Source organism: Idiotropiscis lumnitzeri, chromosome 13, assembly GCF_059441095.1.
Source record: "Idiotropiscis lumnitzeri isolate Australia: NSW breed Sydney's pygmy pipehorse chromosome 13, RoL_Ilum_1.0, whole genome shotgun sequence".
Classification (NCBI taxonomy): domain Eukaryota; kingdom Metazoa; phylum Chordata; class Actinopteri; order Syngnathiformes; family Syngnathidae; genus Idiotropiscis; species Idiotropiscis lumnitzeri.
In genome coordinates, this window is record NC_142403.1 from 5,975,393 (window position 1) to 5,992,652 (window position 17,260).

General features: G+C 40.5%; 1 protein-coding gene across 1 annotated transcript in view; it reads right to left on the reverse strand.

Moving 5' to 3' along the window:
• Positions 1–12,191: 12,191 nt before the first annotated feature.
• The window catches only part of nek7 (NIMA-related kinase 7), a 67,105-nt gene continuing 62,036 nt past the window's right edge, over positions 12,192–17,260 (reverse strand). Inside the window, exons 9-10 of the mRNA XM_088313622.1 lie at positions 16,696–16,809; positions 12,192–14,007 (exon numbers count right to left, since the gene is read on the reverse strand). Of these exons, the coding sequence (XP_088169748.1) occupies positions 13,897–14,007; positions 16,696–16,809 (225 nt within the window). The 3' untranslated portion in view covers positions 12,192–13,896. The remainder of the gene's footprint in view (positions 14,008–16,695; positions 16,810–17,260) is intronic.

Genomic DNA, 17,260 nt, shown 5'->3' on the forward strand with positions numbered 1-17,260 from the left:
GCGTGGAGCCGAGCTTTACGAGCACTGCAGCCCCTAATACTTCCTGCTGGTCATTAACAGCGGGCCAACTTGGACTTTTTTTTTTTTTTTTTAACTACAGCACAATGTCTCATTTGAGCAGTGAGCCATAAAACCCCAGGCGCTGTCGCTCAGTGTCATTTAAAGCGGGACTGATTGGAGCTATCTCTGGCCTTTGCTTGCCCACCTTCCTCCACGCTTGCGTTCTTTGCCGGACGCCTCATGAATAATGAATGAGGATATATATGCAGGATGGAGCTGTGATATTAATGGAGCTGAAAAACAGACGGAGAAGCATCCTTTGTGCCAGCAGCCATTGCTTCCCCACCCAGCTCAAACTGCCCCTGCCCCGTCGCCACTCTTTTTTTTTTTAAACTTTCCTCTCCATTCCCTCTTCTGCCTGTGGGATGACATGAGACAACGCTCCGTTTTTCCTCTCTCGCCAAGAGATATTCTCTACCTCTGGCTGCCACAGTGAGGGCAAAGGTTGCATACGACTTTGAAAGAAGAGAGACAAACTTTCAAATGATGATGGACCTGGCTGCAAAGTGGCAATTGTCTGCCTGCTCTGTCGTTCAAGGGCATGGCACTGAGTGCCCTCCTTCATTTGTCCCCTATCCTATCCATGCCCCATCTCCAACCATGATCCATCCACTCGGGGCAGACAAACAAAGTTTTTAGTATGACAAGACAGTAAATTACAACTACGGTAAATCTCGTTTTCATTCGTCTGTCTTCAATGAAACCTGATCCTCTTCACTGTAAAATAAGCGTCTATTGCTCTGGAGCACACCGAGCCTCATTGAGGCCAAGCAACAAAAGGCTTGCTGACACTGAATTCTGTATGTGGCATGAGTGGGCTGGCAGTCAGTAAAGTTTGGCCCCAGGCTGCCAGAGTTGCTGCCCATCCTTGGATGACTCACCCAAATAGGCCAGAGGGCACAGATAATGGGCAGAGTTTTCAAACCTTCTATTGGTGCCAGAATGTCGGCGCAGTCAACAATGATAAATTCTCACCTTAGACGGACAGACAGACCTCAATGCACGCAGCAGACAACTGTGAGTTGGCTAGAAAGTAAATAGAGAAGGGACGGACCAACCGGGCCGCCAGCAATATCTGAGCCTATCTTAGCTGCCTGGATGAGAGGCGGGGTCAACCTGGATGAGTCTCCAGCCAATCGCAAGGCACAATTTGAAGTCTTGAATTAACCTGGCATGCATGCTTTGGGAATGTGGGAAGAAAGTGCCATCATTAACGTTGCATTAATTTGAATTGTGTCACACCTGGCTCTTCAATTAACAACATTCTTGAGCATACTGTTGCTTCTCCTGCAATAATCTGCGCACTGCTGGGTTTTAAATAAATAAATAAAAATCGATATATCAATTTGGATTGATTTTCCTTTTCATAGCCTGATATCGATTCATAAAAACCATATATCGGTACGTTCAATAACGTCTTTTGCCCCATATATTTGTGGAGTGAAGTCAGCGCCAACACGCATGAAGCAGAGGTATTTTGATAAGGTCATGTTTAATAAAACGTACAAATCTTAATGTAAATATTAATATCGTCAATAATGCATCCTAGTTACAGCAAGAGGTTTGTACTAATTGCAACATTGGTTCTTCTGATAATGCCTTTCCATACGAAAGTAAAATTGGTACTGCGTGAAAACCAATCAAAGTGAATCGAAAATCGAATGAAATATGCATATCGAATCGATTTTGAAAATTTGAAACGATACCCAGCCCTAATATATATATATATATATATATATATATATATATATATATATATATATATATATATATATATATATATATATGTATATATATATATATTATATATATATATATATATATGTATATATATATATATTATATATATATATATATATATATATATATATATATATAAAATATATGTGAATATATATACATATATATATATATATATATATATATTCATGGTATTACTTCCATAAAATCAAGTTTAGTACTGGAAAATAAATAAATAAATGACAACTGAAGTGTTTTCTCTCTTTTTCATGAGAAGTTTAGTTTGGGAAATTGGGAATTACCAAATATTGGACATTGGACAAACTTCTTTTTTAGTGCTTGTATCCACTAGATTCACTGAAGCAAAAAATATCTAATTTCAAGCTGCACATTCCAGTTTGTAGATCTTGTTGTGCTGCGGTCCTGCATATTGTTGATAGTTTCTATGGTTGGGCGTCATGGTTGTGCTGAAAGAAGAGTAATTAAAGTAGAATGCCGCTTTTAAACAAAAGGTTGCGGTGGTTTTCTGAGCTTGACAGCCGACACACCACTTCATGACAGTGGTCATGCAGCGGATGGGGTTCTGTTCGTTTGCATTTCATCCATATATTATTTCTTTTATGCACACCATTTCAAGTTTACACAACTTGTTAATGGGATTTGCAAGTTGACTGTAGTGTTTTGATGTCCACACACCGAAAGACTGAAATAAAAAGATGTTTCTACCATGAGGCAGTGTTTTGATCCCCGGCGTGAAGCTAGAGTGTCAGTGAAATCCCGTTAAAAGGGAGTATAGTTCAAGAAGTTGAAAATTTAACTTTTTGCACTTGCTTGGGTGAGCATTTCAGCTAATTACGCACAAATCCCTCACGCTCGTAGCTCCAATCCACCGGTGCTGCTGTCTCGGCAGAGGACAAAGAAAACAAAGGAGACTGACAAACAAACAGTGAGCGTGGAAAAAAAAAAACGATCTAAAAGGAAGGGAAGCTTTCCTTCTGTGTAGCGGCTGAGCTGGATGACAGTGGTGTTTAATCAGTTGGTTTCTGCATCGGCGTCAGAGCGAGTGGCCCCGGTGGAGCGGCCCTCTGATCAGCGCCGGGAGATCGACTCCCCGCGAAGACGCTGCCGCCCCCTGAACCTCAGGTCAGTCCTTGGTGGCTACGTTTCATTCGGCTGTCGCAATCTCCCTCTCTCATTAAGACACAATATGTGTCTATGTGGTTTACTGCACATTCTTGTATTTCTATTTGTTTCAGTATGCATATGTGTGTACAGAGGAAAACTGTACCCCAGGACTAGCCTAAAGGGGATGAGGATTCGACCTCCACTGAGATTAACTACGCGTGGGGGGGGAGTGTTGTGCCTGTGTGTATGGAAAATGGGAGTTGCAGAAAGATCCAGGATGCATCAAGTGACTTTGTGCCTCGGGGTCACACACGCACACACACACACAATAAGGGTGAGAAGAATTTGGAGCTGAGGCACGGTAAACAAGAGCAGACTTTTAAGATCTCAGTCTCATCACACAGTTGATTTAGGTGCATACTGTAAACTAATCACTAATCCAGGCATCACATGGGGACGTTGAGTTAAAAAATACCGCCTCAAACTTTTCTCCTCTTGCCTCGTTGCTCCTCGGGTGCCACCTCAGGTGATCAACTGCTTGCAAAAAGGTCATGACCTTTCACCCTGATGTAAAAGATTCAAATTGATGGCCGCCTCGGTTCATGCGCATTGCGTGGGCTGATTGACTGGCACCAGAGGACCGAGCATGGAAGCGGCGCCCCCGAACGGCCGTCAGGACTCTGCCTGTCTGTCGCCGTATGCTAATGTTGGCCTTTAAACAAATTCACCAAACACACTTTCAGCCTCGTGTGTTTGTTCACTTGCATAAATGCATATGATTCTCATTCTGTGGCAAGCATTTGCTCTGCCCCAGACAACAACGCGGCAGAGTAACGCTATAAAGTTCACAGAGTCTATTAATTTTGAGGCATCCGAATAACATCTCAGTGTTTGTTAGACCTGGTGGCACGCTTCATAAATAATGAATAAACAGACCCGGCGTACTTTATGGACGTGACTTTTGAGTTAGAAAGACACCACTTGTTTCCCTACTTGACTAAACTAGGACATGTGGGGAAACACGGATGTGTGGCGCTTGGGCACTGAGAAGACAAGAAACTAACAACAAAGCAGACGAGTGACAAAAGTTGAGCGTGAAGAAGTGTAGGAGAACCTTCTCTGGTCATAGTCATGGAGCAAACTCAAAGGTAAATGCACGTTTGTATAAGCGTGTGAACACACACACAATTGACTTTTGATTTATGTGAGGGTTCAGCTCCTCTTTTTAAGAACCGTTCACTTTAGGTTAAGGACAGTGCACAACGTAAGACTAAATTAGAATTAGAATTAGAAATCCCTTTATTGTCATTGTACTCAAGAGTGCAACGAGATTAGAGAGCTCCCCTCTCCAGTGCAATACAACAAATACAGACAAATATATAAATTAGATAAATAAGAGAGTGCAATGGAAAATAATACTGAATAGGGTATATAAAAACACATCACGATGCTGTTCTGCAAGGTAAGGGTGGTCTGAGATTAAGTCAGTTTGCATCAATTTCCTATGGAACCTTTATTCAAAATGGAAACAAATAAGGACCACTATCAAGGAATGGATTGTGTTCAACAGTTTAAAGGTTTCCCTATCTAATACAAAAACAAATAAATAGCCAGTTGTTTACATTACTAATTGCCAATTGATAACAAGAATATAGTTCTATGAAGTCCCACTAGTCAAACTCAACATTCTGATTAATCTTGCATTTGTGGAATATGAGTTGAGCCGTAAAATGCACCGATTTTGACAGCTCATCCCTGAAATGGCTGAAAACGGCTGGATTTTGGTGCATAACTTATATTGCACGGATGCAATATTAATCAGAATGCCACGTTTAGACTAGTGAAGGCACAGTGAACATTTGTTTGCAAAGAAATTTTGGGGGGTTGACTTCCCCTTTAATATCGACAGCAAGGAGGGTGCTAAAATATGTTAAGCAATTATGGCTACCTGTCAACTCAGGTGAAGAATCCAACCGGGACTTTGTGTTGAACCGACACAACAAGATGGAAATGTTTTATATCTGAATTTGTAAGCTGCCCGTTTTCCCAAGTTCATTGGGAAGGGTAAAAATCACGTGACACACCTTTTTAGCGTTCAATCAGAATGTGCTGCATTTTGTTTTAATTCTCGCGTATGAAATATAATTTGTTGTGTGTGCTTCTTTCGTAACAACTCCTATTAAGAGTTTTAATCTCATTGAAGATTTACACCGGGTTAGAACAAATATAAAAATAAAATAAAATTTAGCTATACAAAATTTCTAGTGTTTTCCCACTGCACAATACAAGACATTGCATGCTAAGCAATAACTAAGAAGCTCATAAAGCATTTGAAATAATGTAAAAAAAAATAGCCTGTGTTGTCTTGGCTGACCAATTCTGAAAAATTGGACATCTTGCTGATGCCATTTGCAACCAAGTAGTAACAATTTATGAGTATGTAGTTCCGCACCCGAGAACAAAAATTAACATACTGTGAAATGAATATTGCTCAACTCGTGTCTATCCAAACCAAGTATTCAAACTCCAAATTTAGACTTTGTTTTAACATTCTCTCATGAGATCATGTTCCAATGTTGTGGTCTGTGAGTGGTTTCACCTTTTTGGTGATTCGTCCAAAACGTTTTGGTTCGTCTGCCTTTACACACACACACACGCGCACCCCCACGCGCACACACCCCCGCACACCCAGCGCTCACCTGAAGGTGGTGGGTGGAAGTGGGAAGATGGGGTGTGTGTTTGGCTTTGGGCCCTGCAGACAGGGCGATCAAAGGCTCCTCAGTCTGTCTGTTAACGTAGAATAGACAATAGTAAAGAGGGCCCGCTTTGATTCCGGCTCACTTTTATTGATCACAGAGGAGCAGGGATTGAAATCTGAGAGACAACCCTGAACCCCATTCATCTTTCAGCTATTGCTTATATCCAGAAAAGGAAGATCAATGAGACAAGTTTTTGTTTTAACTTTTTGTTTGTTCCAGAAAAAAAAAACAAGAAAAAAAAAAACAGGTCAGCCCCTTGGCTGGCTGCTTGTGATTTACCACACAACACCTCGTCTTTAATAAGATAATTCAATACATTAACATTGAAGATTTGTTGGGGATTTGCTGACAGCCCTTGCCCGCCGCCGTGCTCTTTCATTGCCACTCTCCTGCCTGCTCAGCAAACCTTAAAACCAGACTTTTAGGACGTTTGATTCGATCACGCAAGCGTCGGTGCAATTCGGGCGCAGCGAGGTTTGGCTGCAGCTCAAGAAAGGAGCGTGTGAATGAGGAAAGCCAGCATGGCCAAGTGTACAACAGCCCCCGCCCCCTTGTCTCTCTCTCTCACAGACCCTCAGCTCATCTCTGCCTTGACTCCAGCGGCAGCTGCGTTTAAATTCCTCATGAGACGCGAATTTGAGACCTGCAATGAGTTTATTATCCTGCCTTTTACTGTTATGAGGTGAGACACAGCACTGCCTATGAGCTCAACTTGTGTAAAAGAGAGTGATGTTTTGAATTTAACATGGCTGGCAGTAAAAAAAAAAAAAAACAACAAAAAAAAAAACAGTCAAGTATGGTGGTCATTAGAGAAAAATATGGTGTTGCATAATGTTGCATGACTATAATGAAAAGCTTGAAAATGATTTGGAATGTTTCTCAAGTTGCTAAATGATTCTTGGTTAAAACATACTTTTTAATATGTTACTTGCTTTGGCCAAGAGAGTTAAATTCTGAGTCTGACTATTCTATGTGGTGCTGATGCAGTGCCTTCATCTTTAAATGTGACTCTTTAGGGCCTGTTTAAGTTGCGCTGACAGATGTGGTTATTTGGGGACAGATCATTGGCAACTTTATGGCCTGAGTGCTTATTTTACTAGAGCCAAGCACGTGTGTGTGCGTGCGTGTGCGTGTGTGTGTGTGTGTGCGTGGTTGTGCATGTTTGAGACAGTGAGGGAAATCCTTTCGGAAGTCTGGCACTGGGCTGAAATATTGGAGTCTTTCAAAGGACATAAAAGCTCCTGATGTTTATCGTCTAAACAGAAAACTGTTTTGTCCAAATCGCTAAAAGAAATGGCACTTCTTTCTTCTTTGAGGAAAAAAAATCATGGGCTTGCTTTGGCCTGCTTTTATACATCAAATGTGCCAAAGAGTGCTTTGGTTTTGTTTTCACTGGGCAATGGTCACATTTAAGACGCTGATGTGCAGTCCAGTTTCACTTTGAAGTCACCTGTTATAAAAGTGAGCATGCGTCCATATTTCCTGATGCTACATGTGAGGCAGTAAACACTTTAAGTAAACGGAACATTTTCACATCTTCTAATTGCAGCCTGAGGCAAAGAGTAAAAGACATACTGTATGTTGGAAGGGAAAACAAGCGTGGCCGAATGTGCGTTGTGTGAGCGTGGGGTGGGTGGGATGGCGGCTGTCCTAATTGCACCCCCCCCCCAGTCACCTGTAAAGTCTCAGTGTTGCGTTCAGGTCTCTTTTGAACACATTTAAGACGACATGTGTGTCCAGTGCTTAACAGTTTGTGAAAATGCCCATTTGGGAAGGCTGAACTGATGCTCCCCAGTTTAGTTTTGCCAGGCGGGATTTTACTAACCTCCTGTAGGGCTGTCCAACCGCCAAGGAAGGAAGAGTGCATGGCTTTTAAGAGTGCCTGACTGCTTTAGTGAGCCACTTAGCTTTTTTATTTTGGCTGAGCTCACTGCAGGCTCCTTGTACTTTAGCGTGCCCCTCCTGCGCCGACCTGGTGGTAGCAGATTAAGGACATGCAGAGCATAAGTCAGTCATTACGCCATCGCTTGTGTGCGTCCACATGCTTATTAGGAGAGCTGTTTAGTATGTGTGTGCCTTGACGTGATGTTTGTGTATCAGGCACAGTGGCGGCCATGACGCCAGGTAGCCTGCTGGGGTGTAGCAAGTGACTGAAAAAGAAGCCTTTTCTTTATGTGAACCTCAGACTTACCCCAGAGAGACCATCCTGACAAATATTGTAACCCGAAAACCGAGCATGTTTCATTCTAAATATGAGTTTAACCTGTTTAAAGTTTCATAAGTTCAAACAATAGCAGCTTTCAAATGATGAACAGGACTGCGCTGCTGTTCCCGGCTGTGTTTTGAGACTGTCCCTGGTGATTCTCCTCTCCCAGCAAACTAATATGTTTGAAGCTCAGGCTGCCATAGCCAAGGATGCGCCACAAGCTATTACAAATGTGCACTCAAGTATTGATATTCCAGGCTTCTAAAAACAAAACAAACAAACGGAAAGGAGGGTGGAGGGGGGTCGGTGGGAAATCAAGTCAATGTCCTCTGGAACGGTCCTATTTTTTTCCCTCTCAGAACACTTGATAATCACATGGGACAAATGATGAGCTGAGAGATTATCCAACTACTTTTTTTTTTTTTTTTTTTAAAGCTCTTACATCTACATATACACAGACACATAAATTATGCTGATGAATTACCACAGAGATATTTAAACTCAAACCCTATTTTAAGGTTGAGTGAAGGCCTCGCTGTTTTTCTCTTACATCGTTCTCAAGCTGTGTGCTCACAGATTTTTGGAGGCCTTTCTGCTCTGTTGATATTCATTAAACATTGGCATTTGATTAAAAAAAATAATACCATTAAAATATTAAAAAGCCCGACAGATAAGAATTGTCTGAATGAAGGATGGCCGAGTGGTCTAAGGCGCCGCGTTCAGGACCCAGTCTCCCCAGGAGGCCTGGGTTTGAATCTCGAATTTCCCCATTGTGGGACTAATAAAGGGAATATTATTATTATTATTATTATTATTATTGTTGTCATTGTGTATAAGCCTGTTGCATTAGGTATATTGTTTAATTAAAATAGTAGTGTTTTAATCAATAATAAGAATACATATATTAACTATCCTATCGTTACGTCTAATGTATACTACAGATAGAGTAGTATGTTTAAAATATTAATAGATATGATTAGTGTATTTGAAATTAAATTGCCTGTAATTTGTATACTGAATAATGTATCATATATTATGGTAATAGTGAAAGAGATGAACTTTTGATTTATTGACGATGGAATGGAAATTAAAAGTATATGAATCGATATATCATACTTATACCTACTCCTTTTCAAACATAGTTTTTGCATAAACGGGTAATTTATTACCAATGAATGGTGGATGGACAACTTCTTTAAGTAATTCCCCGAATTTTAAACAATGAAAGATCAGCAGATGAAGGAAAAGTGCAGTGAAGATGTTTCACCACAAGATGGACTTAGGGCTGCATAGATACAGGATGAAGTCTTTGGATGACTACATGGGTCAACCATGAAAATCTCAGTGGGACAGAGCAACGTATGAATGTTGGTATACTTTGCAGTAGAGGAGCGCATGGGGGAGGGCCTAAAAAAGCTGGGCCGCCGAACAGCACATGTATTAATTCCAGATATTTACTTCTGTTTGTTTTTACTGTGTTCAAGGCTCCATGGGAGCAATTCTTGCTGCAATGAAACTGAACAACAGTCCCTGTGGAGTTCATTATGGCGAAAGACCCAGTGCCCAGCACAGCGCTCCCCTTGCCAACAGGGATTTGGAGGACCTGGAGACTGGTGTGAGGGTGTGGTGGTGGCAGGGGGAGGTGGCGTTACTCAGGGGAAGCAGGGCATCATAACTACTTTGTTAATGACTTCAAACAACAAAAATTAGATTGTGTGTGTGCATGCGTGAGTTTTCATTAGACTCAGAAAAGTATCGAAAGATAAGGGGAAAAGTGTCAGAAGCTCCCTATGGTGGAAGTGCACAGAAAAGTGTTCACAAGTTAGGCGGAGTCAGAAAAAGGAGGAGAGGAAGCAGTGAAATAATTGCCTGTTTCGCTTCTCACATCCACTCCTTGTAATATTGTGTCGTAGCTGTATCCCAGAGCAAGCTGGTTTGACATTAACTTTAGAGTCACACTATCCTGGAGGCCTCCACGCAAGCACACATGATCAAACTCGTAACTCCAAGATTTAGTGTGTCTGCTCATTTGGGATTGAACTCAGAGTTTGAAATGAAGTGAGCAGATGTCTACATGACTTTTAAGCAAACATTACCTCTGGAGATGAGTGGAAGCATGTAGACGTACTTCACCTTAAGGCTAGTACACAGGGAGCTGACAGCGATGTTTTCATACGGCAACTCCTGCCCTTTTCTACTTTTCATCATTTAAGAGGGTTGTTACGCTTCAAGAGGAACTCAATGGGATTAACATAAAAGGCAATTTCCTCTCTGATGGAAACGTGTTCAAGTATCTTCAACTTGGATCAAATGTTTTTTGGCCACCGGGGGTATTCGAACAAGTTTAGGACACAAATGTACAAGTAATGGAATGGAGTATATCTGAAACCGAATGAATGTAGCAAAGATATGATCATACAATAGGATAATGTCAGCCATGCAGCTGCATTTATTACTACACTAAATGTTTATAAAAAAAAAAAAGTCCATCTGACCTGGTTAAAAAATGAACAAAATCAATCAGCAGTCAAAGTTTCTATAACAGTCTTGGTTTAGATATGACAAAAACAAAAATATCTTTAGTGACAGCTTCCAAAGAGCCAAATAGATTTGCAATGATACTGCCACAAAAGTGCTTTCACTGAAAGTTTGACTTTTCCAAATTCCTTTTTCCACAATAATAACTCACCTCCTTTCAACTTGGTTGTGCCAAACATTATCTGCAGTCCTCAAACAATAGTCAATTTGGTTCAAGCATGCAACCGCCATCATCTTTTCTTGGGCTGGTGTGCCTGCATCAAAGAACCAGACGAAATGACTAGACTATGACAAGCTAATGCCAGCGTGTTGACTAAGTATTTGTGTCCAAATTAACTACGGAGAGCAGAAAAAAAAAAAAAAAAAAAAGAATACTTACAGACATTTGCTGAAACACTCAAGGTTTGGTCAACATTAAATCTATGTATGGTGCGTGAGTAAGTGTGTTTGTGTCAAGGTTATTATAGCTACCGAAAAAAACTGAAAATATATTTTTGATAAAATAAAACGAAAATGCTTATTTAAAAAAACTAAAACTAAATATGTTTACAAAAGTAACTACAATTATAGTGAAAATGTTCTTTATTTCAATCTTTGTGAATTAATATGCTTGACGTTTCAGGTTTCATTTTAAATGTAATACTGTACATCTGCACAAAAGAAGAAATGTCAGTCAACTGTAGTTTGTAGTTAGAATTGTAGTTCATCTTGCACTTGACAAATAGTACATAGATAAACTAAACTAAAATGAAGCATTTGTGGGGAAAAAAACCCCGACAGCAATAAAAACTAACAAACTTGTTTTAAAATGAATGAAAACTGGATGAAATTTAAAAAAGAAGTCCAAACGAAAATATATATATCCATAACTACAATGAAAAATCCAAACTATTCCAAACCTTTGTGTAAGTGTGCGTGCATGTGTGTGTGTGTGTGTCCTCGCGCATGTGTGTCAATATCAATGAACACACTCAAACAGTCAGGAGAAATGTTAGAGATTTATTGCATCAAGATAAAATACATGGCATTGGTGGGACTCTTTAACACGAGATGAAACCAAAACAACCACTAGCCGAACCATAAATAAAGCCAGTCGAGCCTATTATTTTACTTCTGGGAAAAACCCCTCAACTCTCCAATGAAACACAACTTACACAAGATGGCCTTTGGAAAATGTAACTGAGTCAAGGTAAAATAATGGGGCACAGTAGAGCCCTGTGATACTTTGCGTGAAGAAGGATTTCACCCTAATAAGAACCGCCATAATCCCCAGTACTATGTATGCTTAACAAGCCCCTTGTGAGGACTTACAAACGACCTAGATCTCATTGTCTGTGCACAAACAAAACATAATACTCAATGTGCACGCCCAACTTCAGGCAAAGAGATCCGAGTGAACACAGCATAGTTGGTGCTCAAAATTGCTAACTATAAGGGCAAGGACAATGGGAAAAAAAACAGTACATAAAGGCATTTGATTTCGGAGACAAAACTTTTCCTGTCAATTACAAAACAAGTCTGTCTTTAAAACATTTATTAATATGGGGTACATCTCTTCTGGAGGTTGTAAGTGACAATGGCGCTTTGCGGCTTTCAGTGTAAACATGGTAAGCCAAAAAAAAAGTTGTTTCAGTAATGTTTGCGTTGAGGTCTTTTTTTTGTGTTAACAGATTTTGGAAAACATGAAAGGTGTTCTGCTGGCGTTTGTTGGAGGACTTCTGCGGGCCATTAAAACGAGCATGCTTGTTTAAAAAAAAAAAAAAAAAAAAAAAATAGTGCTTGGTAAAAAGATCTCCCTCTCTTGCAATTACCAAAAAAAATACTGAAAGGTTTGGTGCAACAGCATTGTGGGTGGAAACAAATTATTAAGCTAACCACTGACATTGAAAATGATTTACTGTGGTCGGAGAGCAAAGAGTAGTGAATGAAGTGTATGAGTGCAACCAATAATTTCATGATACTCATAATAGTGTAAATGTTTTTTTTTTGTTTCAATGGCAATTTGTGATTATTTCAAAATGTATCCAAACTGTAGGACTTGCAACCAATCCTAAAAAGAAAATCGACTGATAATGCATCACTGTTGCTTAATAAGCCTATCATGCAGCACCACTGTGATGTAAACCAGCGACGGTCAGTGCAAGACATGTACTGTACGTCACGCGATTGTAAACCAATTTCATGTATTAAAGGGCCTCTTAAAAAAACTGAATTAGAATTTGAATCTTTGCTTTGTGAAGAGAGGACAGGATTCAGCTAAATGTTACACTTCCATTTACAAACAATGTGGACCAGCCGGATTGGAAGGATCTTGGACAAAAAGTAATGTACACTATTGAGGTCAGAAGAGACAAATCGGTTGCATTCCTGTATCGAGTAAAACAATATCCCCCTCACTGCTTTTATGTAACGGCAAGATACAATGCTTAGAGTGTAGCATTCCCGCCATGCTTGTGGAGTGTTTTATCAGGACTGTTAACGGTTTGCACAGTGATACAGACGGAGACGGATTCTAAAGATGCTGAATGAATCACATTTTAAAGAAAATATTGTGCATGCCTTTAAAAGTTCATCATCTAGTAATTTGTCATGAGGTAAACATTGAATGGACAAGGCAAACATTATCGGTCGCAACGAACACAAGGCAAACTTACTCAGCAATGTCCATTCCGCCGTTTTTGCAATCGAGACAATCTTCCCAGTGGGTTGTGAGTATGTTGGCTTATTGTCATTTATTGCTGTGCCCAAACAAAGTCCAAGTCAAACCAAGAAGTGATTCTTTTTGTGTCAGTGACAAAAGGTAAACGGCATACAGTATGTGAAACTGCTTTTTTTTCTTTCATCAGTTTCTGTTACTCGAGATGCATGAGTGTCAAAGTGACAACCATTCAAAATGTTGTGTAGACATTTGCCCACGTTCTCCCAGCTGAACTAGTCGACCCTCTGAACTAACCTTGCATTCCAACTGCGGTACAAAACCACTCTGCCGAGCCTCCAGTACCACTGTAAAAAGTGCAACACTTCCATCCAAACCTTCTTACGACATCTCTCAACTGTAGGATCATCGAGCATAATCCTCTTAAATCAAACATTCTCTTTCACTTTATCATTCTTGTCATATTTTACAGCATTTGCTCTGACAATTGAGTTGAAATATTGCGTGGAAACCATTTGGGGATCTTCATGAACAAAAAATAAAATCAGCTACAATACGAACAGTGATATAGAATAGATTTGATGGGGGGCCGGGGGGTGTCTCATTTCAGCTTGCTGTTTACCTTGCGCGGGAAGGGTTTAGGCTGCCAGTCACGTTTACATCCTCCAAAAACCATGTTATAAATGTTGTCCCGTTTATCACAATGAGCTCTGGACTAAGTAATTGCATAGAAGCCGATAGATGTGTACACGTCCAGCATGGAAATTGAGGAGGGATGTGTTCTACAAGCTATAGTTTGTGCAATCCCGGGCTTAGCTGCCCTGCGTCAGGTTCTGCATGTGTTTGGCGATGTCGTACACGTAGGTGATGTCTGGCCTCTTCTCCGGGTCGGGGTTGATGCACATATCTACCAAATTCCTCAGCTGATGACAAGGCGTGGTTGGTTTGGAAAGGGAAAGGAAAGGACAAATAATGGCATTAATGATGATTGGTGACGTTGTTTTTCAGAATTGAACAGCTCCTGAAAAGAGAATGAACCACAGGCAAAGGACAACAAACTCTTGACGATTCTCTCCATTATAGTGGCAAGAAGGCAACAGGTAACTGGACTGAGCACACTAATTGCTTGCTGGTCGGCAGCATTTTACTCGGGGCCCCCACACACACACACGCACAGGCAGTGCTGCCACTCCATTGCCAGCGCTCACACACGAAGCCAAGCGAAGCGGCTGATTGGAGCAGATAGATAGACAGGCTCGCAGGCGGAACAGCCACCACCATCATTAAAAAAAGAAGAGAATAAAGGATGCAGAGGAAAGGGGAAAAAAACACATCTATGCGAGGTCGCTATGGTAACTGTCTGCCAACTTCACGTCTGCTGTTGCACGGCAGTGGCTCGGACGACTTCTCGTCAGCCACCGTGTGCATATGTGGGTGCCGGAGTGAGAGAAAGATGTAAATTCAGATAGTCTGAAAATTAGTACTGCCGAATGGAGATTTGGGTGGGGTTGAGAAAAGATGCAGATATGTAAAATATTCATGTGCTTCTTTGCATGGCGAGTGGGGTGGGGGAAGTGGTGGAAAGTGTCAGGTGGCGGGTGGAGGGGGAACGAGTGCTGGTGAAGGCAGGCGGGGGGGGTGAGGCGGTGGAAGCATAGACGGAGATGGTTAAATGACACAACAAAGATGAGCAGCTGACAGTTTGCTGCCGATCCTTCAGGAGCATTGTTTACATCCAGACAGGCGCTGTAGGCACCCCCCCTCATCTCCATCTCTCCATCAGCCTGTCTCGCGCTCCATCATTCGCTCACTCTATCGCTTTGTCTCCCTATCTGCGGGATGGGGGTGACATGTGGGGCACGCTCCGGCTCCAAGCGGTGGGTGTGCTGAGAGGGAGCTACTGTAACAAATAAGCGCTGGTGTGATGGCTCATGCACATAAACACATGTGCAAAGACATGAAACACCATGCAATTAGCCTTTGTCAACCTAATGAAGTAAACACCAAAGCGTAATGAAAAGCACTCTGCAGGAGTTAGTGCAAAAACTTCTCACTACCCACTGCAGATTCGTGTAAGCAGACACACAGGAAGCAAAGTAGAGACATGGTCATTTAATGGCATGCAATGGCCACCAGCTTTTACATCCAAGGACCGACCGTATTAATGTGTGTGTGTTTTTTGTTAGATTTACTCATTTAAATAGCATTCATAAAAACATCACTTTCAATAAGGCATTACTGTAACCAACAAAGAAAAATACCCTTTAAATATATTTGAAAGGTTTCAAGTTTGGGCGATGTTTGGTCAGTGTTTAATAGTCAGCAAAGAGTGAGGTCTGTTATTTGTCCAAATAGGGGGGATTTTTTTTTAGTCTTCCTAAGTGGATTTCTGCCGCTTACAAAGTTAAGTCAAGAAAAGCGGTCACAGAAAACAGTAAAAGGACAGATCTACGGTGACCTTGAAGCGCAAAACACAACTAAAGCAAATAAAAACAAATAAAACCCAACAAAAACTTAACAACATAAAAAAAAACAAATACAATCCCCACAGTAAATGAAAAAAAAACTAATAAATGAACAAGGGCAAATGAAAAAATAAAAACCAAATAGCTAAAGAATACAAAAAAAGCTAAACGCAACTGCAAATCAAAGAACAAAAAAGCAAAATAACTAAAAGCTTAACATCGGCAAATAAAAAAACAGCAATGTAAAAACGCAAAAACAAAAATAACAAAACAAATGTCTCATTTTTTTTGTTGTGTTTTGCACTTCAAAGCCAATGTATTAGAAGAAAAACTCAACTCTTCTTCAAATATATAAAATTGGACAGTAAATTTTCGTCCATTTGCAAAATATGAAGTATTTGTAGTATTTGTAAATAAATTTGTTGTAAACACCTTTCTTTAAAAAAATAATTAAAAAAAAACTTGGAAGAGAGTGTTAAGCTATTTTTCAAATGTAAATATGCTTTCCTAAAGCAAGCTAAAATGCGGTGCAATTTCTCCACAGAAATATTACAATGTATCCAAATTTTTGAATGGCTGCACACTTTCCCAACAAAATGACCACTGCAAAGCCAGCACACAGATGCAAAATTCGTACATATACTCACAAACACACACACACATCCCAAGCAATCAGCTGCCATGCCATCGTTAACCGCAGTCTGACTGCATTCCATGTATGTGCACAAATGAGGCTTTGCTGAATTACGGTAGATAATTTAACATTTAGTTCGGGAAACTTGACACTCAAGCTCATTTTGTTTCACCCTCGTCTATAGCACAGACAGATGCTTTTGATATGTTGGATTTCATTTTTAAACGGTTAAAATCATGGCCTTTTGATCAGGGAGTAATGATATTAGAGGGAAATACACGGTGCACCAACAGTTGGATGGATTTCAGAAAAAAAAAAATACAAGTCAAAATCAGTGATCTGGCAAAGAAAAAGAGAAACTGATCATTATTGCTTAAATTGTTGTTTCACTGAACATTTCAAGATCCATTCATGAGTGTTCACAAATACAACCTGATGAGAAATCAGTGTAACTATCTGAGCAGACGCAAACATATTCAGCAGTACTGCAAGTGATGTATGACATGACTTACTTCTTCTGAGTAATGATCTGATGGAAGAGGAGGGTAATCGCACTGCTCTATCTTCTTACAAAGGGAGTAGAGGTTCATCTTATCGCCATAGAATGGACTCTGTAGGGCTGCCATCTGAAATGTGCAGACAGCAGAAAACAGTGTGAGCACAAGCAGGAAAGAATGGGAAGGAATTCAAGCAAAAATCAAAATCAAACAAACACCAAGGGTGAAGTGGTGCACCCAAATTTACAGTTCAGTATGTACCAAACTAATCTAACCATTGTGAAAGTTGGATTTGTCAACTTTCCTGACGAATGTGGGCAAAAATCAGGCGGTCGCCTCTGTCATTAGCAATGTTGAGTGACTTTTATAAGAGCTTAGAGACAACCCGCGAATGTTTGGGAATGTGTTTTGTGAAAGACAGATGGTGACTAGTAGCTGTTTGGTACAAAATTCCTAAGATAAGCAACTATTGGCCACCCCTTGAATACTGTTTGGGAACCTTTGGGACTGTTTGCTAACTCCTGGAGTAGCAAGACAATCTAATCAATGAATGAAAAATAAAAACAAATTAGTTTAACGC